Genomic DNA, 22,456 nt, shown 5'->3' with positions numbered 1-22,456 from the left:
ATATTAAATTTTGATATGACTTTTATTATTTACTTTTCTCATGTTTAACTTTGTGTGCAGTTACCTTATGCTAATAAAATTCAGATCCATCAGCTCTTTTGGAGGGAATCTCAGTTTTATAATTTTGATTTTGATCTGTCCTTCTAATGTGTACCTATCTGGTTGTAATAAAGTACAAAATTATTTTTATTTTATGCCATCACACTCCGTCTGGTCTAGAAAATAACCATATAGAACCATTTTAGTCTTGGGAAATATGGACTGATTCTTCATCGGTATTCAACCTGTCGTCTTTGGTCTTTGGGTACCAGGGAGGGGCAAAGCTTCAGCATTTCTTTCTCTGACTTCCTTGGTGGGACTCAAGGGTCAGTGTTTCCTGAATTTAATAACACCACCATGAAAACAGACACCAAAGGCAAGAGGAGAGAGGGAGAGGACAATGTCCTGAACATGTAATCAAGATTCTAATCACCTCATTGATCACAAAAAGTAAGACCCAGATTGAGTGTTGTAAAGTGAAATGAATAAAAATTTCCTTGTCTGTTGAATTGCACATGAATACTTCAGCTGAAAGGGAACCATGGCCCTATATTTTCCATTTTATATCTTTGGAGGTTTTTACAGGAACTCCCACACCAGATCAGTATGAAAACAATAAAACCTGGCAGCCTCAGCATCTGACCTGAGCACACAACTTTTGCTTCCTTGGACCCTGGAAATTTTGATCTGAAACTTTGCTTCTGCTACAAGAACTTAATAACTTGAGTATTAAGGCAAATTCCAAGAATAATGCTAAAATTAATAAAATAATTTTCTGATATCTTTAAAAAGAAATTTAATGTATACTTTGAATGGATAAAAAGATGAATATTTTATACACAATTTTTATCTGTGAAACAAGTTAACAAGTGTCATATGTCCTAAGTAAGAGATTTTTTTTTAATTGCTTATTTTGTTTTTCCTCTATAACACATCTCTCTCTCTCTCTCTCTGCAATATAGGAGGGATTGCTGCATATTCAATATATTTGAGTGAAAAAGAATTTCTAGAGACTATATATGTTTTTATACCTTCAGACAGAGATCAATATTTGGATTGATTTGAACAAAGACATTTAGAATTGAAGATTTTACTTAGCAGGTAGTTAGACAAATAGAACTTCATAGGGAGAGTTCCTGGATTAAATATTGGCTAGAAAAATGGGGGACCATTAGTTTTGTATCTCATAAAAATGGTAATGCAACAATTAGCAGGGTCATATTAGAAAGCATAGACTTTACTCTAGCTTAATGGATCTAAGGATAAGCATTTATCAGCAAGGAAGGCTTTAGCATAAAACGACATGTAAATGAATTGATGACTGATCATAAATTAATTTTAGTGCTGAAGATGTAATAGAGACACAGCAAGATGCCACTTTATCATGGTATTTTATGCTCAGTAACATTTGAGCAACAACTTAATGTCCTGTGTGCACTTTTTCTTTAACAACTTGAATAAATTTGAGGTATTTTTTGACCTTTCAGTAATTTTAGAGCTAAGAAATTTGGAAAGATTGAGAACATGAACACAAATAAATTTGGCTATGTGACATAAATTCATTTTTCATTAAGTGTTTAAATATGTATTGATTATGTTTGGGGCTATAATGTGTCAAATGAATATGAATCACAAGTAATTTGTAAGAATCTCTGATTGAACTGCTTTTACCTGGTGTTTTCATGTTTATGCTTACATTTACAAAAAAAAACAGTATCATAAAATGACTTCCTTTTTAATTTATGAGTTAATACTTTTGTTTTCTTCCAATTCTTGTCTCCTTTCTTCTCCTCCCCACCTCCTCCTCCTCAAGAACTCCTTCTTCTCCTCCTTTACCTTCTCTTTTTCCCTCTTCTTTTTTATTTTTAAATAACTATTTGCCTGAATCTTCAGATCATTCTTAATGTTTAAATCAAAAGTAAGAGGGAAAATGGTAATGACTGAGAGGTGAAATCAGTAAATGTTAAAAATTTTAACAATTTTATGGGAGGAACTTTAGTATACGTTATACGCCTCTTTATTCATACAATATGGTCAAACTGCTTTAAAACTATTCCCTATAAAGGTGCTAATTCTATGTATCTCACCCCCAATTCAGAGAAGAATTGAAAATTAACAGAAAGGCAGAGAAATGGCAGAAAAGGAAATATCAATTTCTTTATGTCCCTTGCAAACTACTAAGGCAGACAACTCTACTAACTTCTCTCACTTGGGATCATGAGGGTTCTCATTGCCTAATTTGGCCAAATAGCTATGGTATATTTCTCTTTAATTCCAAAGTCGTCTGTCTAGTCTCTTTGCATTTACAGGAAGTACAAGTAAAAGAATAACTTATGTTGTCTCTTTATTAACCGACACCCACTGATACCCTGCCTTCCAGTCCAGTCTTTTCCCAGGGAAGGGGATCAGGGAGCATCAGGAAAAGCTTCATTAACAAATGAAAAAACAATTCATTTTTCCTTAAGTGTTTAAATATTTATTGATTATGTTTGGGACTATACTGTGTCAAATGAAAGCCTGAAAGATTGAGAGAAGTCAGAGCAAAGACAAAGGCAGTAAAGTCGCTGACCTTTTTAGGGTATGGCAGATGTGTGTGTGTGGAAATCCTCTTGTGCAGGACTCACTCTCACAGGGAGATAAACAGTTTTTTGGGGGGGAAAATTAAGCTCATTCTCTGTTGAGTGGTCTTGCAGGATGGGATGTCTTTGGTGACACTGCTGTGATGTGAGATTTTTTTCTAAATTTTGCACATTCAGAAACTAAATTCATCAGTACACTAGATCCTCAGAGTGGAGCCACACAGCAAGAAGACAGAAACAAAGCCCAGAACACACTCAGTTATTTCTTGACTGAATATAGTGGGTAGAAGTGGAGGAAGAAGAACTTAAAAGAACAACAACAATAAAAGCTTTGTGCTAGGTGCTTTAAGATGGGTGAATTTGGATAGAGAAGTCACATACACACACACAAATAAATTGCCACTTAATGAAATTTAGCATCTTTGTTGGAATAAAATATTGCTTAACACTAATATTCAAAGGTATGAAAACATAACCAAGATATATATCATATGAATTTTATTATATAACATATATCCTATTATATTTATAATAAAATTATATGTCTTAGAAGTTTTACTTTCTCATTTGATGACATCATTGCTTTTCCCATTGTTCAAAAGTAATCAACAAGTATTCACTAACATTTTATTCCTTATCTAATTTTTTATGGGGATGCTTATAAGAACATTCTTTTTGCAACTGAAATGAGGTCATTGCTTAGAAATTATATATCAACTAGAATCATTCAAAGAATTTACAGTGAATAATGGAAACAATAAATGCATTTAATTCCATATGCCCACTATTCATTGAATTTCTACTTAAAATGGTCCTGTACAAGAAATACCAAAGTGAATAAGAGATAGTTAATGTCCAGAATTCTATTTCCTAGAACTGAAAAAATATATGCAACAACCTATAATACAGAAAGACAGCTGTTGTATTATTGTATGCACAGTGTTTGTACAACCTTGGAGGGAGTCACCCTAACAGAAAGTTGAAGGTAGAATTCAGGTGATAAAGATGGTATTTTATTTGGACTTTAAAGTTTGGCAGTGATTAATAGATTTGGTGCAATATAGAAGTATTTTCAAGGAATGGGAAGTGATGCATGGGTGAGGGAGTGAGACTGTACTGGCTGTGGGACAGAATGGGCTGAAAGGTAGGCTGACCCCATAGTGCGGGGTTTCAGAGCCCTAATTTGGATGTGCATTGGTGTCATAGGAAAGGCTTCAAACAGAGGAACAAAAGTATAAGATCTGTGCTTTGAAAAGATAATGTAGATAACAATGAGGAAGATAGAAGGGACTAGAAGGAAATCAGCTAGTAGGAGTTTTAGGATGAATTAGGAGAATAATGAGATGCTTGTTTGGAGAGTGAGCACAGACACTTAGAAAAAACCAGAAAACACATGGAAGGATTTGGAACTGAGCTTTTGAATGTTTTAAAACTATTCCCAGTTCTCGACTTTCATATTCTTTTGTGACCCCTCGCTGAATCACTTTGATTTCTTCTTATCTATTGTAGCATTATATTGCAAGGCCTATTGCATCATTTCTTCTTTCATTTTGGGCTGTTGATCCTTGACTTGTGATTATTAACCTAGAAATGAATCTCTCAGAGGAGGCTCAGATGCTGGTGTTATCTCAGTTTCCTTGCAGTGGTCTGTGTCAAGGGAATTTGTTTGGAAAGTAAAAAGTATATCTCTGTGCTTTTGGCAAATAGAATCAAAACTCTTATCTTTCTCTGCTACACTTAACACCCTTTTAACTTGTTAGATCATTCTAACCCTTTCAGTCTCAGTTTTCTCTGTCTTGAGAGTGCATGAATCCGTGTCATTGTACCCTGACAGCCTGACTAACACTTCAAATACGGCATCATGACACACCTAACTACACTGTTGTCCCTTAAATATTAGAGAAACAGAAATAATCTATAGCATATGACTTTCATCTCTTTCCTGGAAACACCTGTTTGGTTTATTTGGAAATCCTAAATTAGCTTTATGTAACTAATACTTTGTCCCTCTTCTAACAAAATTAGGGTAAGCAATACTTGATAGTTTATTGTGTCATGAACTAATGGTACACCAACTTAAATAAGTACTGCAATTTTAATTTTATTATGTGATAAGTCAAGTTCCCAGTGTACTTTTATCTAATATGTGTATGTGTGTATGTGTGTGTATAATTATGATTTTCTAGAAAGAAAAAAGTTATTTGTCAATATCTTCAAAATGCATTTTGTCTTTTCCTCTATTGCCATGTTTCATTTTGCAAAAAAAAAAAAAAAAATCCATATTAATGATGATGGTAGTCTTCATAAAGGCTAATTTTTGAAAATAAGTATCAGTGTTAAAGAGAAAATTAGAGTTTTCCAAATATTAAAATTCAAAGAAAACATAAGAATTATTGAAATTAATACCACTTTTGCAAACTAAAGTCTTCCTTATATTCTATGTTTAGTTGATTTAATTTTAGTTGCATTTTGTTATTTAATGAGTAATTAACTATTCATCTTAAAATCTTGAAATAATTCCAGCCCTTCTATGAGATACAACTGTATATACAATGTCTGGTATTTAGGTTTTTATGCAGATTATCATTATCATCTGAACTAACTTCAAATTGTACCCACACTATTTCTTCAAGAAAGTCACTGATCAGTTTAAATATACTATAATTTGTTTCAGTAAGAGTATTCTTCCCCGAAATAGAAAATACACATATTAGCTCTCCTTTGGAAAAATGATCATATAACAATTTAAACAACGTAAAAAATGAACCATTTGGAACATGTCTTATAAATATTCTGCAAATACAGATTTTAAACAAGCTTCATATTTTTGTGCTCAACATGTTTAAAACACGGATGATGTTTGACTAAGGAATCCATGACAAAACTTCAAAGTAGTGAAGAGTTGAGGCAGCATACTTGCTCATTAGTACAGTGTTTACAAGCACATGAGATATGCATTGTATACAACTCACTAGACAACTACATTTGTTTTTAGGTTCAATGGTAAATGGATGGGGCTCTGCATCTGATGAGGATCGTAACTTTTCTAGTCATAGATCTAGTGTAGGTAGCTCCTCAGATGGTTCCATCTTTGCCAGCGGCAGTTTTGCACAAGCACTGGTGGCAGCAGCAGATAAAGCTGGTTTTAGGCTGGATGGAACCAGCCTTACAAGAACAGGTTGGTAGACTCCAAGTCAACACTCTTTGCATGAGAGAATCTTGTCCTTTGGACACTGACCTTTTTCTCCTGTTCTTTCTCAGCAAGTCTGATTGAGGGGCTCTCTATAATATGCATGAACAATTTGGGTGCTCTGTTACCTGAACTCTGTCCTTATGCAAGTTTGCAGAGCCAGAAATAAACTCCTCCTTATTACCTTCTGTCCTTAATATCCCTTTCTCTTCATGACTCTGCTGATTAATTGGAATATACTTCCTTTTTATATTATGGCAAATCAGCAACTCAGATTGCCATTAAATTTTCAATAACTCATACTTTGCAAAATCTGCACACATTAATAATGAACCTAGTGATTAAAATTATTCAGTTTTTATCTCCATTACTTTCCTTTGCCCCTTCTCTTTCTACAAATGCAGTTTCTGGGAAGCCTTCCTCAGCATGGGGTGAATGGGTCTAAGGCTTTCGATCTAACAGTTCAAATGGCTGATGGTCTTATTGTTTGGCTAAGATTTTAATACAATCGTTTATTATAAGTTTTAAAGGATGCTAATTAAAGATACACCTACTGCATTTGCAAGTTGAATAAAATGGTGACTACATGTATTTATCCTATAGAGAATTTAATATTGATTTCTGAGAGTAATAATTAATAATATAAAAGACCAATAATATATAAAGACCAATTATATCATTTTCTATTCCACAAAAAGAAATGCAGGGTTAATTCTAACATTAGATTAGCAATTTGTAATCATTTGTTTTGCTGGAAAAAAACACTTTGGCATGATTGTGACCTAATATTTGTATGTGTATTTCTTAACTTCACATGTAGGAAGGTAATATATGAATTAAACTGAGCTGTCTTACAAAACAAACTAATGAAATATTAAATGCATTTTAATCTTTGTAGTGTTCAAATAGTAGAGAAAAATTATATGCTTCTGACCTCATTAAACTCTCAGGTTATAAAAATGAGCCTTGGAATTTGTCTTTGAATTATATCAATATTTCTTTGGAGCATTATTAGATATCTTCAAGTAAAATAAAAAGATTTCTCAAGCATTGCAGAGGTTTATTTTCATATAGCATCCAAACTAAAATATGTCGTAATATAACTGTTATTTGAATTTTCTTGCTTTATAAAGCATAAGTCAGAAACTTTATGTTGCCTGAGTGCTTTTTGTGGCATTAGCTATAAGCAGAGCAGTGAGAAAGTGCAAGGAAACTAATAAATTAGACAGAATAGGTGCATTTCGTGCATGCATGCTAATAGCTAATAAAGCATTAAGCAATATCATGTCACATTGACTTAGGCAAATGAAACTACATATGATAAGTTTGTATGAAATGAAAACATGGCAAGAGAATAAATACATGCATATAAACCATCTTTCTCTTATTACAATAAACAGTATTAAAAGAAGTTGTTGAAAATTTATTAGCTAACCTTTTCCCAGAATAAATTTCACTTCTTTTGTACTAAACTACAAGAAAGGGAAATAGCACAATTCATTTGTCCATAAGAATTTGAAGTCTGCTCAGATACAGTAAAACTCATCAAAAAAATACCTACTTCACTTTGGATATACAAGGTGATTTTAACCTGCTATCCTCTACACTGATATTATAGAGTTTCACCAAGAGATGGCATTCACTGTGTTTGCATATAAGTGGTAAGGTCAATTTAGTATATGTATCTGAGCAGACCTTTCATGTAAAATTTCAAATGTACAAATTTTCAAATGTACTTAGTACAGACATTTTATTACTGTACTCAGAGAGCGTTTGTAAAATTTCAAGGGTAAAATTTGAATAAAGGAATAGAACAGTGCACAATTCATTTAAGAAATAACCTCTTTAATTTTGAAAAAAAAATTGCATGATTTTCCCTATAACTAAGATTTTCAAGGTTAAATAAGAACTAATCAAGCAGTATTAAGCTTTGGATTGGTGGATTTGTTTTTTGCTCAATTGTTTGAAATATTTGGTGGGTGGAGTGTTCTTAGCTTATCAATAACTGAACAAATCATATGTAGCAGGGCATATATTTATATATGTAGATGTACCAATATTTGGTATCTTCCAATGGCATCTCTAGGTAGGCTTATGATTTAGCCTTAGTAAGAGCAGAAAATACAAGACAGACTTTATCAGTATATTATAATGACATCTTTATACCCCATTCCCTTTATTTTCTTTTTAGGAAAAGCCTTTACCTCCTCTCAAAGACCTCGACCCACCAGCCCATTTTCTACGGACAGTAACACGAGTGCAGCCCTGAATCAGAGTCAGAGGCCCAGGCCCACCAAAAAACACAAGGGAGGAAGAGTGGACCAACAGCCAGCACTGCCTCACCGAAGGGAAGGAATGACAGATGGTAGGCTGATTTCCTGTCCTCGGTGAAGAGATGCATTTTATGCAGTCATTAACTCAGATTACAATAGCTATGGTAGGTTAGGCATGGCCTCATTACATAACAAGGCAGAAATCTGGCAAAATGGTCTTTCTTTAAGTGAAACACTATCTCTCTCAACAATCTGGAATTATTTCTATATGATCAATCCTTAAGAAAGATAAGCTGCACCGCTCTTCACTGTTGATTTCTCTGCTCTTCTGGCATTTTCCATTAATGCATTTTAGCAAACATTCCACTTTTTTAAGGAAAAAACATAAGCAGCATGTGCACCTGTCAGAGAATGAAAACCTTTATGATATTAAATTATAATCTCTTTCACTCTCGGAAAAGAGCTTGAAATAATTAGTAGTTTTTTAGTTGTGTGAATTTCAGAGCTAAAAGCAAGCTAGGAGTCATGTAGTTGAAGAGTGTCTATTTGGGCTGCTATAACAGATTATCATAACCTTCTAAACAGCAGAAAGCTTATGAACAACAGAAACTTATTTCTCACAGTTCTACGGGCTGGAAAGTTCAACATGAAGGCACTGAAAGAGTTGGAGTCTCAAAAGAGGGTTCATATTCTGGTTTATAGATGGTACCTTTTTATTATTTCTCACATGGTGGAATGGATCTCTCTGGGGTGTGATTAATAAGGACACTAATTCAATCCATGAGAACTACTCATCACCTCCAGAAGGCCTCACATTCTAGTATCATTACTCCGAGGGGTAGGATTTCAACAGATGAATTTTAGGGATATACAGTCATTTGGAATATAACAAAGGGCTATTACTTTTTTTTCTTTCTATTGAAGGCAGTAAATGTTTTGGGGTGTTTGGAACATGTGGTCTCTGCCACAAGTACTCTACCCTAGCAGTATTGCATGAATAGAGCTATATAAAAATGAAAATATGGGTGTGACTAATATCTAATAAATCTTTATTGATAAAATAAACAGTGGCAGAATTCAGCCTGTGGGTCATAGTTTGCCAATGTATTTCAATTGACTAAATATCCCATCTTTGAATATTTGCTTAAATAGCATTAGTTTCAGAAAATAAAATTACTGGAAGATACCCATGGTCAATAATAAGTATTTGATCAGCTCTCAGAGCATAGTCTATTTCCCATATTATCCACTTATTTTTTTATATCTTTTAATGTCTGAATAAAAATATTCATCCTGAAGTTTTATTCTAAGATAGGTAAAGTATATTTAAGGATATGTAATAATATTTAAAGTGCCTTGTATACTGTGAGACCCAAAAGTAAATTTCTTCCTTCTTCTCAACATTATCTTCCATAAGTATATCAACTTTATCTGACATTGTCCTACCAAACTCCAGGATTAACCTAGCCATACTGAATGTTAGAAACCCTCAGAGATCTTCAAATAGACCATGGAGATATTCATAATTATTCTGTGGTATAATCCTCTTGTAGGTATTTTTGAAGCTCCATGGGTGAATTTATGTACATCCAGCTTTGAGAAGCTATGACCTAATCCTTAGCACTCTTCTACCTATTATTATGGGTCAGAATGAAGCTTGGTTGGAAAAAAAGAAAGCCTTTTCCTTTGTTTGTGAGGAGGGGCACTCTGTGTCAGTCAGCCATCTTTGTGCTTTCCTTTGTCACCTTGTAATGCTAAGAAGACTTAAAAAGCCAAACATGCTTGTTCTAAAAGCTTTCAGGTTTGTTCATATATCCTGCTTATTTCATTTTCATTGGGAAACGTTTCTATGGAATATGAAGGTTAAGGGTCCAATTGAGTTTTTGATTCTCTCTAAATGGATACCCTGTGGTGAATAAAACCTTTCTGCTTCAGCTGCTCTGGAGATTAGTTGAGCACTTAGAGCAGTTTGCAGTGTTGATCTTATTCTCTCTAAAGAGAAAAGGCTACTCTCACTGATATACTACTTATAAATTTGAGAATTAATAATTTTATATGTTTTCCTGCTCAGAATCTTGCGGCCATAGAGAAAAATATAGCATGTTCTTTTGATAAATCTTTGAAGACCATATGTAGTATATGTGGAATGTATAAATTTAAATATACAACATAGAGTGCTCTTTTTTTCCCCTATAATCCTTTTCTTACAAGATTTTTCAGTATGTCCCCATAAAACCATCTTCCTCCTAGTTTAATCATGATCAATATATTGCTTATCTTTCTTAAAAAAAACAAATAGGTCCCTAAATTTTCACTTAAATAAAAGTGGTTATGAATTATGTGTTATTAGTAGATATATTTTGGAAGTAGTGTTATTGTAAAGGAAATTTTGGCTCACATGTCTTCCCAAGTGTTCAATCCAGAGACACTTTAATTGTGAAGCAAGGACATTTATTTTGGAAACCCTTTACAAATTATCCTTAAGAATATTGTTATTTTATAACAAATGCTTATGACTTAGCACTTACATGATATGAATCCATATGTCAGAAATAATTTATAACTTCTTTACATAAAATCAAATTGTTCTTTTTGGGAAGATTGCCGCCTAGTAGTGTATAGTGTGTGGACACTTTACAATAAAACTTTTGCATTATAGATTTTACAATAGTGTTTTATGGCTATATTAATTAGGGTAATTATTGCTAGCTGCTTTACCAAACAACCTCTAACCCTCTATGTCTTGGCACAGTAAAAGATACTTTCTTATTGACACAGTCATCTATCAAGGTCAGGTGACACTCCTCTAAGCAGTAATGTAAGAGTGTAGGCCTCTTCGGGACTGAGATAGCATTGTTTTCAGGACTGTACATTTATGGTTTCTGTTTGAGGCAAAGACAGAACATGGGTGATGGTTTAGTCGGATTTCTTCACTGCTGTGACTAAAGGACCTGACCAAAACAATTGTAGAGGAGGAATAGTTTATTTGGAGGATTACAGTTTCAGAGGTCTCAATCCATAGACAACTAACTCCATTCCTCAGGACTTCAGGTGAGGCAGGAACAACATGGTGGAAGAATGTGGCAAAGGGAAGCAGTTCACATGGTGATCAGAAAGAGAACAGAGTGAAAATTTCTACTTTCCAGATACAAAATATATACCTCAAAGGCACACCAAAGTTCAATCACACCCTCTTACTGATTAACCACTCAGTTAATCCCTATCAGAGATTAATTCAATAATTGGGTTAAGACTCTCATAACCCAAACATTTCTCCTCTGAACCTTCTTGCATTATCTCACATGTGAGCTTTTGGGGGACACCAAATCTAAACCACAACAGGTGATCATTGGGAATTTGTAATAACAAGAACCCTAATGTCACTTTTCGTGTCATTATTGAGAATTCTCTCCCATGGTGATGGTGTGGGAAAGTATCCTCCCTGTGCCCCAGAAAAGGAATTGGAAATGGACATTTCACTATCTGTCCCAAAAACTATGCCAAAACCCAGGCACACCTAAGCAGTCATTGCTGAATCCACATCTTCTATCCACTTGTATAATGAGTCAAAGAATACCCTTTGAAGCCAACCCACTGCTAAATAATGTCCATTCTGTACACAGCAAACTTTCCCTGACTAGGTCCTTTGAACCTGTGTTCCCTTCCCCCTAGTTTTTAGTGCCCTGTTCAGAAAAGGGGCCCTTTTCCAGTTCTGCCAAATACTAGCTTTCCACATAAAAATACGTATTAAACATATTCCATATGATAGGCAACAGGAGTCAGATAGACAGAATTCCCTGGTTTCATGGAGCTTCCATTCAAGTACAGGAAGATAAAGACCAGCAGAAATATCAATACAAACATGAAGTAGGTAAGAGGGTGATCACTGCCATGGAGAAAAAGACAAAAGGGGAAAAAGTTGAGAAATACAGAGGGAAGGAAGAGATATTTTTAAGTAGGGTTTTTAGGGAAGGCCTCACCTACAAGGTGGCATTTGAGAAAAGACTAGAAGAATAAAAGCAAAGATATCCAAGGAAAGGTCCTTTGAGGAAATGAGAACAATAGTGAAAACCTGGGGCTTATTTGATTAAAAAAATTAGGGGAGAAATATGACTGGAAAAGCAAAATAGAACATGAAGTTAGACAAGCAAAAGAAGACCCGTGTTGTAGGACCTTGGAGCTACAGTGATACAATCAACATTTATAGTATGTTGAGTGGGAAACTACTGGAGTGTGTGTGTGTGTGTGTGTGTGTGTGTGTGTGTGAGTGTGTGTGTAAGGCAAAGGAGTGACATGACCTTGTCTGTTTTTCTCTTTTAAAAGATCACTGTTGTGTTATACTTAATGGGTCAAAGGTGTAAAAACGGATCACATAGGAGACTGTAGTAGCAACATAGGGAATAGACAATGGTGGTTCATACCAAGTCAGAAATAAGTGAAAGCAATGAGAAAGGAGGCATTTTGAAAATTGTGCTAACAGGTCTTGTTAATGACATTAATATAGGCTGCAAAACAAGACTGTAAAGGTCACTTCATAGCTTTGGTGAACTTGTAGGATGGAATTGCCACAGATGGAAAGGAGGCATGCCTTGGAAGATGGAATTTTTATAAAGGAGGAACTAGAGCTCAGTTCTGATATGTGCCATTTGAAAAGCTTTCTAAATGTCTAAGAGGAATTTTCCCATGTGGATTTGGCTATAAAAGTCTGGAGTTCATGGGAGGAGAGATCCAGAAGGGAGATGCTTCATTTCTTTGTGGTCCCAGTTTCTGAGCTAAAAAATGAGGACAATAACAACACCTATCTCATGGGATTGTGGTCACCTGACAATAGCTAATTCTCAGTAGGCCAGTAAGATACTCTTTAGTGAATTGGCTTAGTTGAAATGAATCAACCTAGAATTGAATAATAAATTTAATTTAGATAAAATGTATTTGATTATATACTTTTATTTTTTCCACAGCCATTTGCAATTCCATTTCTCTTTCCCATTTGTTTATTTCAATGTGCATGCAATGCCCTTTCTTCTTAGAAGACACAATCTTTAAGGATATTACTCAATTGTGAAGCTATATAATTTCAGGTTAAATTAAATAGTCTTCAGAATTTTAGCTAACATAAGCAGATACCATTTTGACCATTTTATAAATTAAGCTGCTCTGATGGAGAATAAAAATCAATGACAAGATCTGTTATTTTGTAAGCAAATTTTGTAATTTCTTCTTGCTAAGTTCAATAACTCAAATGAAATAATTAATTTGCATTTATAATAATATATAGTGATGCGAGTCTCCAAACTCATTGAATTATCCAACAAAGAGATGTCTCAACATTGCATTAGCTCTTGATTTTTGAAAATATGTTTGGAATACAACCTAATTTTCTCTGACCCAGGCCCTGTTCCCCTCAATAATTAGTAATTCATAATATAACATGAGGGTATACATAAGAAATAGAAAGCTGATCCAGCTTGGATGCTCAGGATTCTCTGTGCAGTGGAGAATAATATCATTTTGCTCCTAATACAAAAGATAAAGCTTAAAAAGAACATCTTAACATTTCTTTGAAAATACTATTTATTGTATACAAGAAATTTATGCTTTTCCTTTTAAAATTCGCAGATAATGTTATTAGAAATAAGAACACAGTTACAAAAGTGGCAAGAAAAATTGCCTATATTAAGTAAAAAACCCTGTAATTAATGAAACAAATATATATTATACATGATTTTTGCTTTTTATGAATAAATAACATAATTACCAATACTCTCAGGATAAACAAAGAAGTTTGAGATGGAATGCAAGAAAAATCACAATAAATCAATCCAAATGAATGTTTAGAAGGATTAAAAAATTACTTCAAAGCTGGGCCTGGTGACATTCAACTATATTCCCAGTGACTTGGGAGAGATTGAGTCAGGAGGATCACAAGTGTGAGGTCAATCTCAATCCTCAGCAATTTAAGTGAGACCCCCCAATAACTTAGGGAAACCTACCTCAAAATAACACATTAAAAAGCACTGGGGATGTAGCTCAGTGGTAAAGTGCCCCTGGGTTCAATGCCCAGTATCAAAGGGAAAAACATTATTTCAGAACTAGTGTAATACTTAAAGGTGTAGGAAGGAAATATGATTTCACAGTTGTAAGACTTTCAAAATATAAAGCTGAAGATATGAGGATCTAAGAAAAGGAAAATGAAAAATTTGCTGATACTTGAACTTTTAAGTTTTTCATTTCCGATATTTAATTTAAAAAGCTTTTCTGAAAAATTATCTATTTCACTAGATCTCAAATTTCCATGATATATTGCCAACTGTAGTACCATAAAGCATATTCAATCTGTATGCTGAACATTGGTTATTACTTATTAAAATTAATACATTGGAAGATTATAATATATTAGTTGTAACTCATTAGCTAACTCATGAAACGAATAGCCAGAATTGGTTGTCAGGCAGAATGTTAATTGCATTTAATAAATGTTAGCTTAACCCTTTGACTATTGCTAAATGTGCCACATACATGGGTAAAGGCAATCATATGTTGCATATGATACGGCATATAGTTCTTAATTTCCCAAGGGTGATGTTTCCTATGGAGATTGGCAGGAGGGCTTTTGTTCTTTTATTAGCACAGCTGCTAGAATTTCTAGTGATCTTATTTTTTTGCCATAGTATTCCTACTTTGAAGAGGGAAGGTTGAAAATGGATTATGACCCTCAAGTTGCCCTTTAACCTTGAATGTTAGCCCCAATGTGCAGTTGAAAACACTTTCCATGTTTAACAGTTGGATGAATCCAGTCAATTTCATTTCAGTGATGCTGTGGTAGAAGACAGCAGAAAGACCAATAATAGGCATTTTACATATCAATAATTGACTTTTATTTTTCTCTGTTTTTTGCATGGGTGATACTTGTATGAGGGCAAGAGTTTTTATTTTATTTTTTTAACTTGAACTAAAACCTGTATTTTTCATTAAATTTTAGTTCATTCTAAACATTATTCAAAATTTTTAGATCTTCCACCACCACCAGATCCCCCACCAGGTCAGGGTTTAAGGCAGCAAATAGGCCCGAGCCAGCATGGTGGTAATGTGGAAAATTCAACAGAGAGAAAAGGAAGCTCTCTAGAGAGACAACATGCCTCCAGCTTAGAAGACACAAAGAGCTCACTGGATTGTCCAGCTAAAACCTCACTAGAGTGGCAACGACAAACCCAGGAGTGGATAAGCGCCACAGAACGCCAAGAAGACATACGGAAAGCCCCACACAAACAAGGGGTTGGATCAGGTGTGTTCTGCACGGTCCCAAGCAAGCGTGGGCTGTTACCATTTTATTTTCTATCAGGTATTCTAGAAATGGCAATTGTTTCAGGGCATCAGAGAAAGATTTGCCTTAAGTCAGTAACTGAGGTTGGAATTTCTCAGCAGAGCTCACAAGCGTGTTCCTTGAGGCTGATTCCAGAGGAGATTGTTCCTCTAATTAACTTCTCTAGAGGTCTTTGAATCCAGGAAATCTCCAGCCTTCATCTGCAGTGTTCAGGAGACAATTTTATTTTTTTGCCTTTTACTGTTTCTATTGAGTACCTTTAAGATTACTAAATTTCAGGTTTTGTGTCAATTTAATCTCTACCTTCAAGAAGTTTGTTCATTTTGACTGAAGTAACCAGTCAATGAGGTGAATTAATCGAGATCATAAATTTACACATAAATGCCCAACCATAGACCTCGTGTTGGAAAAGGTTAACTGGACTTGCACCTTCCCCAGCTGATTAAATACAGTTGACTGTTAACACTGGGACAAGAGATGCTCTTGCTTATAAATCATACTTCCTGGAAATGTTAGAACATAAATTTCATGTTTTCTGATTGAACATTATTGGGGGTGGGGCTACTGCATTTTTTTGGAATATCTCACATCAGGATTCACTGAGTATTAATACACATACATACACACAACTTTTGAAACATATTCAATATTCATTGGGACTCAATCTTTATTAGACAAATCTTTTCCCCATGCATTTCTGTAATTACATTTTGTCACAACTTTGTGCTTAAGTGTTTGAAAAATTTAATTTGTGCAAGGACCAGAAGATGACAATTTCAATATCTAGATTTACTGAAATGTTTAGGAATTGTCCACCATTCAAGCTGTGAGAGAAAAATTATGTGATCCCTGTCATTAAAGACTTTCAAAGGCAAGAAACAGTAAATTTAACCAGCAGTTTTTAGTCATCTAAACACTTAATAATGGCCTATATCTTAAAAGAAAGAAAGAAACAGGGTCAGTTGGGGGTGGGGGTGGAGAGGGAGATGTGGAGAGATGAAAAGAAAGAGCTAAAGAAAAATAGGAAAAGAAGTAAGAAAGAAAGAGAGGAGGAAGGAAGAAAGGAAGGAATATAGAAGAAATTATTCAAAATATTAAATAAATATTTATAATATAATTGATGAGTTATTTGTAGGGAAACTATATATAAAATGAATATTAACACATTTATTAACTTTGGGTGGGTTTTTCTTTTTACTTTAATGAAATTCACAGCTTTTCAATTAATATATTTATGTCCCATGCCACAATAGAAATTTAAGAAGCTTCTTTAATTAACTAATACATAGTTCTTTATCTAAATTGATTGAGAAAATGTTGCTGTAGTTTAAAACAAAACCACATTCCTTCTGTCTTAATGGATAAATTAAATTGAAGCCTCATTATCTCTAGAAATTATTCTAAGATATGCCTTTTTTGAAACAAACTGGTTCATTGTAAGCTGCTCTCTTTCATAGTGAATTTAAATTTTGCAAATAATATATAAATTGTATACTTATCCCAAGATCTCTTTTAATTTAATCCTGCTTCAGTTTCTATTGTAGGAAATGTTGCTTGCACATGGAAATTCCTTTAATATCTGGTCTTGATTAAACCTCATAATTTTAATTTTACTAAAGAAAGAAATAGTAAAATGGTCTATTCTCAGCTTAACTTTTAAGAGTTAAATTTGTGTTTTTGTTTTGTTCCCCCCCCCCCAGGCTGCAGTTCAATTTATCCCTTTATGGTTTTTCTTTTTCAGAGGAGGCCCTGGTGCCCTATAGCAAGCCCAGTTTCCCATCTCCGGGTGGCCACAGCTCATCAGGAACAGCTTCTTCTAAAGGATCCACTGGACCCAGGAAAACTGAGGTGTTGAGGGGAAGCCACCAGCGCAATGCCAGCGACCTTCTTGACATAGGATACATGGGCTCAAATAGTCAAGGACAGTTTACAGGTGAATTATGTAAGTGTTTTAGGTCATTTGAAAGGCTATTATAGCCAAGCATGATGTGGTACAGCTGTAATCCCTGTGAATTAGGAGGCTAAAGTTGGAGGATCACAAGTTTGAGGTCAGCCTTAACAATTTAGTGAAACTATCAGCTACTCAACAAGACCCTATATCACAATAAAAAATAAAAGCACTGGGAATGTAGTTCAGTGGTAGAACACCCCTGTGTTCAATCCCCAGGAGTAAACTAATAAAATAAAAATAAAGGGCTATTGTGATTCAGAAAGAATATTAGGTTAATAGCATCTCCACATTAAATTTCAGAATGATAGAAAACTTGCCCTCATATAAAATATGACGTAATGGTGAAAAATAGGGATGTCACAGTATATCAGAGTAAAAGCATTGAATTTGTGTTAATTTCATCAGGAAATTTACCAATCCCCTATTCCCTGTCAGAATTATACCTGCTTAACATTGTCAACTGCTTCTTTGAATTCAGTTTAACCCAAGGCTGTTAAGAGAACAGCAATGGTTCTAATGTTCTCTACCACTTGCCTGATTATGTCTCATGAGAAGACAAAGCTACTTTTCTCATCTCTTGAATTCCTCATGGAAAAAAAAGTATGATTACCAGTATGCTCACATCACAGGCTGAGGAAGTTCATGAGATAATGAAAAGAAAAAATATTTTCACAACTGTTTAAGTTGTTTATGGATCTGAATTATCATTGTTGGCTACCACTAATCTGATTAGTATTAAGATTTATTTATAATTTTTAGTTAGGTTCATGGCTACTTGAAAAATTTTTTTAATTTTTTTTGAAATAATTGTAGCTGTGCAAGGAGTGGAAAACCAGCTCTACTTGAACTTTAAATCTCCAGAATCCACGATGTTTCTCTTTTCCCTGTTTATCTGCTTCAATTAAAGTGAAATGCACAAACTCACCGAGATCTTTCTGATGATCGCATCTTCACTTACTACGCAGTTGCTCTGATCTTGGTTATGTTCTCGGGTTAGAAGAATACTTCATTTAAAGATGAGTTTTATTACTGACTTTTGTTTCCATCTCTTTTTAGAGTAATTGAGAGGAGACCTACAAAGCTGCTCTGAAGGACCATCAGGTCCCAACTCATGGACGTGATGACACTAAACAGTGCAATGAACAATTTCTTTTATTTATGTACTATTAAAAGAACTGTAAATGCAATGTAAAGACACACAGCCACACATATCCCACAGATATTTTACTTGTGTTCTTCTCTTAAGTACACCACCCACCTTAACTCTTTCTTGTCAGGAGTATATTAAAAAGAAAGAAAGTAAAACTCGCCCTCCAGGAAGAAAAGGATTTTCCTCTGTATATAATTTCTTTTGTGCATTGCTATGCAAGCTCACTCTTTTTAGCTCTGTTCATATTATTGTCTGTTCTTATTGGTCTGTTGTACTATATGTGAATTAATAGGCTGTGGTGCCATATATTAACTTTTAATTGTGTAACTTTTATGTTTAAATTTTGCACTGCAATTTTATTTGGTGATAAGCACAAATCTCTACTCCTCATGACATGAAGAAAAGATTGAATGTGAAGGGGGTTTCTGTACTGTAAGCTAGGTTGGATAATGCTGGTGTAACCCATCCTGTTAGATGGTTTTCAGTTGGGGTGTAGAAATAGGAAGATGCAAAGGAACAATGGTGTTGGCAAAGTCTGAACATCAGGAATTGAGTCAGTTCTTAAAAGCAGAAAGATGGATTTTGCTATTGACAAAAACAAGGGGTCAAAAGAAGGAATTTCAAGTCTTTAGACTGAATGTGCATTAGAATCTGCAGGTAGCAAAGATGTACTAAACTTGCTTTAAAAAAGATAATGAAAGTTTTATTTAGAATCAACTTTACCTGTCATTGTAATTGACCCACCTGAGAATTGCAACAAGCAAAAGGAAATTAAGGTGTTTCACAAGAGCTGTATTTATATTACAGCTTTTTAAAACAGCATTTTCTGAATTACCATAATTAATCTCTCCAACTCATTAAGTCAGAATATAACATGAAGTTCCCCAAGGAAACAAACAAAATGAACTCCAGAATATCTAGCAAATAAAGAAGCAATTTATTATTAGGACATACTCAGACTGCTTCAAAATATGAACTCTATTGTAATATCTTGTTTTGTCTTTCTAATACATGTACAGTACACACGGGAGGATAGAACTGCATCACTTAAATTCATGACTTAAAAAAATGCAGTCTATATACAACTTTGTGTTTCATCAATTAAGAAGTGAAGTTGATTTTACCAAATGTAGAGCCAAATTGTAAGTGCTTAAAAAGCAGTGCTCGGAGTATGTTCAGTTCATCTTCAGTAGGTTTATTGGAATAAATATTTGATGGTACATTCTCAGAAATTGGCTACCAACTAAAATCTGTTTGACCCATTTTGAATGAGTAAATTGAAAAGAACAAATTTAAAAGGAGAAAAATGCATGTTTATACACTTTTTAAATAAAACCAAATCTTGTAAGTGGACATTCATAACAGTGTCCTGCCTCATTTGTTTCCACGACTTTGAGAACAAGAAGTTCCTGAACATCAGTTATGTATGCTCAAAATAAATGTGACTTTGAAATATATGTTAGATACTGTACATGTATAGTCAATCAGTCAAGTAGAAGATAACCTTTCTGAAATTCTCACTTGTGACATTTTCCCATGTGCTACCTACGCAATCTTAAATTCTATCTCTGGCTATATTTTCTTATATTTTTCCTATGATATATTCAGTACTTCAAAACTATTCGATGTAACAATAAGGATCAAGTTCGAAAGTAGGAGACCCTTTAATAATTCTCATACTCTGCATTGTTGACTTGATCACCGGTTCATGTCATGTTGTCATAGCAAAGGGATGATATAGCTAAATGACTCTGTCTTTTGGATTCCCTGAGACTGCATCAGTTCAGGCAAGTCTAGAATGTGATGTTCTTTATAGGTCCCAAAATCTTCTTGGTGTCTTGTAGTTTATTCCTTCACAGAAGAGAAAAGGAATTCTGAGACACACTTATTAAACCTTTTATCAACTTTATACCATCAGTGCCTGGATTTTCATGCAGTTTCATTTCTCTGGGATAAAGGGACTGGGAAAGGAGAAAAGCTTCTGCAAAAAATGACTACATAATTATTCACAACTCTAAGATGTGAGGAATTTATTTTTTATTTGTGAAGTTCCTTACTTCACCTCCTTTATTGCAAAAAAAGAAATATCTAAGAAGTTGTATTCATCTGTGTTTCATCTTTATGCTACTCAGTCACTGAATTTAGTCTAAAATTTTATTGCATAGATTATACAGACTCTTGATCTCTGGTAACTGGCATTTGTAGGCAATTAATAAACCAAGAAATAAAAACGTGTCTTTATGTAGTTGACATATAGAATAATTGGAGCATAGACTCATACCTTCCTGATTGTCTTCAGTAGCTAAAATTTCATAGTTAGATAATGGAATACAGACCCTGTGTTACTTGGAGCATTCTTTAGAATAGTCCATGTTGCCTTTAAACCTAGTTTTAAATAAATTGATCCACCAAATCTTCCACCCAAAATAACATCCTAGGGCTATACAAATTCAGAAACACTCTTAAAAAATCAGAAATCTTCAACAAACATGATATATGTATAAAACTACTAGTCAGTATAAACCAGAATGTCAACAGAATAATACAAACCTACAGGAGAAGCTTCATAGATTTTCATTGTGTAGCTGATTTGATGAATGTGATTTGAAATTCCTTGAGCTCACTTGGCTAAGCAGAGCCTGCAAAAGCCATCAGAAGGAAACGTGGGTGGGAGAGAATGTAACTTACCTTGCACCTGTAGGCAACACTGCTGTGAAGTCAAAACAGACACAGGTACTGCCTCATTCACAACGGGTAAATTCTCTTTTGGGGAAGATAACCACATCAGTGCCCAAACTCAGGTATGCCAGTGTATGCCAGGGAGTCAACCCACCCTCCTCCAAATTTTTTCCATGCCATTTTTTAAAAAGTTAGGATAGTACAGGGGCATAAAAATAATTGATTCCTTCATAGGATTTGAATCCAGTTCAAGAGAGAATATAGGAAAATCAGGATCAACTTGTCAAGTTATCATACAACCAAAGGGAAGTAAAACCATAGCAAGTTTACTTGCTTTGAATAGCAGATTTAATGATGTTCTATGTCATAGTTTAATGCTCTGGGTTTTTAAATATATTTTCAATGGGATTTGAGTTGAAAGTTTGTATGTGCTTTGGTGGAACACATCCTAATTTCTACACAGTAAAAATATGTAATTGTCCATTGACAATAAAACAATAACAATGCCAATGAGCTCCAAACTCTGGATTACCTCCACTGGAAAGCAATTGTGTGTCAGTATTAAAGATATGCAGAACCATAATACACTAATGTTAGTTTTTTCATCTGCTGTGTATATTGTGTTTATAGCATTACATGACAAGAATTGGTGTAAAGTTACATGTCTTTCCACATTATCTTAGAGGTGAAGTTCCTTTTATTTTGCTTCTTTATAATGTGTACTTCAAATGAAGCACCATGCATTTCTTTAAATGACATGCAACTTACTAATTCTTTTCAATTTCATAACTTAAAAAGGATTTATTGTGACTTTAAAAGTGTTGCAAGATAAGGGATTCTGTGGCCGTGGGTAGACTTTTTATACTTTGTTTTATAGATGCATTTTTTTTTAAACTGTAGTTTGTTTAAGTCACCAAACAGCGTCCAAAATCTTAATGTGTTTCATTTGATGTTTAGATTGGCAAAGAAATTGACATAAAATTGGTTAATAGTATTGTCAAACAATTGTGTATTGTGTACTCACTGGGAAAAAAATAAAATATATTCACATTTCAAATTTGTAAAAAAGCCATTTAATGTAAAAAAAACTTGCTTGTAGACAAATCAGAAAATAGACTATTTTGTCACTTGTAGGACTACACATTAATATTTTGTAGCCAAATGCATAATCTTGTCTTCTAATTCAGGTATGGGTTGAAGAGTGATGGATAGGAATTGGCACTGACCTACAGAAGTCTTTAAAAGACAATGATGGAGACCGTGACCTATAG

At 34.1% G+C, this 22,456-nt stretch overlaps 1 protein-coding gene across 13 annotated transcripts in view; it reads left to right on the top strand.

Annotated features, from left to right (window-relative positions):
* Robo2 (roundabout guidance receptor 2) overlaps nucleotides 1-22,207 on the top strand; it is a 1,215,662-nt gene extending 1,193,455 nt beyond the window's left edge. For 7 of the 13 annotated variants that reach the window (XM_047564678.1, XM_047564674.1, XM_047564676.1 and 4 more), the window contains 3 exons: nucleotides 8,000-8,173; nucleotides 17,147-17,347; nucleotides 18,413-22,207. In XM_047564678.1, coding sequence (XP_047420634.1) covers nucleotides 8,000-8,173; nucleotides 17,147-17,347; nucleotides 18,413-18,414 — 377 coding nt within the window. In that variant the 3' untranslated portion in view covers nucleotides 18,415-22,207. Of the gene's footprint in view, nucleotides 1-5,613; nucleotides 5,797-7,999; nucleotides 8,174-15,093; nucleotides 15,367-17,146; nucleotides 17,348-18,412 lie in introns of all 13 variants that reach the window. The other 6 variants (XM_047564667.1, XM_047564669.1, XM_047564666.1 and 3 more) reach the window with 2 other exon arrangements.
* The last annotated feature ends 249 nt before the right edge of the window (nucleotides 22,208-22,456 follow it).

Source organism: Sciurus carolinensis, chromosome 9, assembly GCF_902686445.1.
Source record: "Sciurus carolinensis chromosome 9, mSciCar1.2, whole genome shotgun sequence".
Lineage (NCBI taxonomy): Eukaryota > Metazoa > Chordata > Mammalia > Rodentia > Sciuridae > Sciurus > Sciurus carolinensis.
Note: the sequence above shows the minus strand (reverse complement) of the source record. Positions and strands in the feature narration are given on the sequence as shown.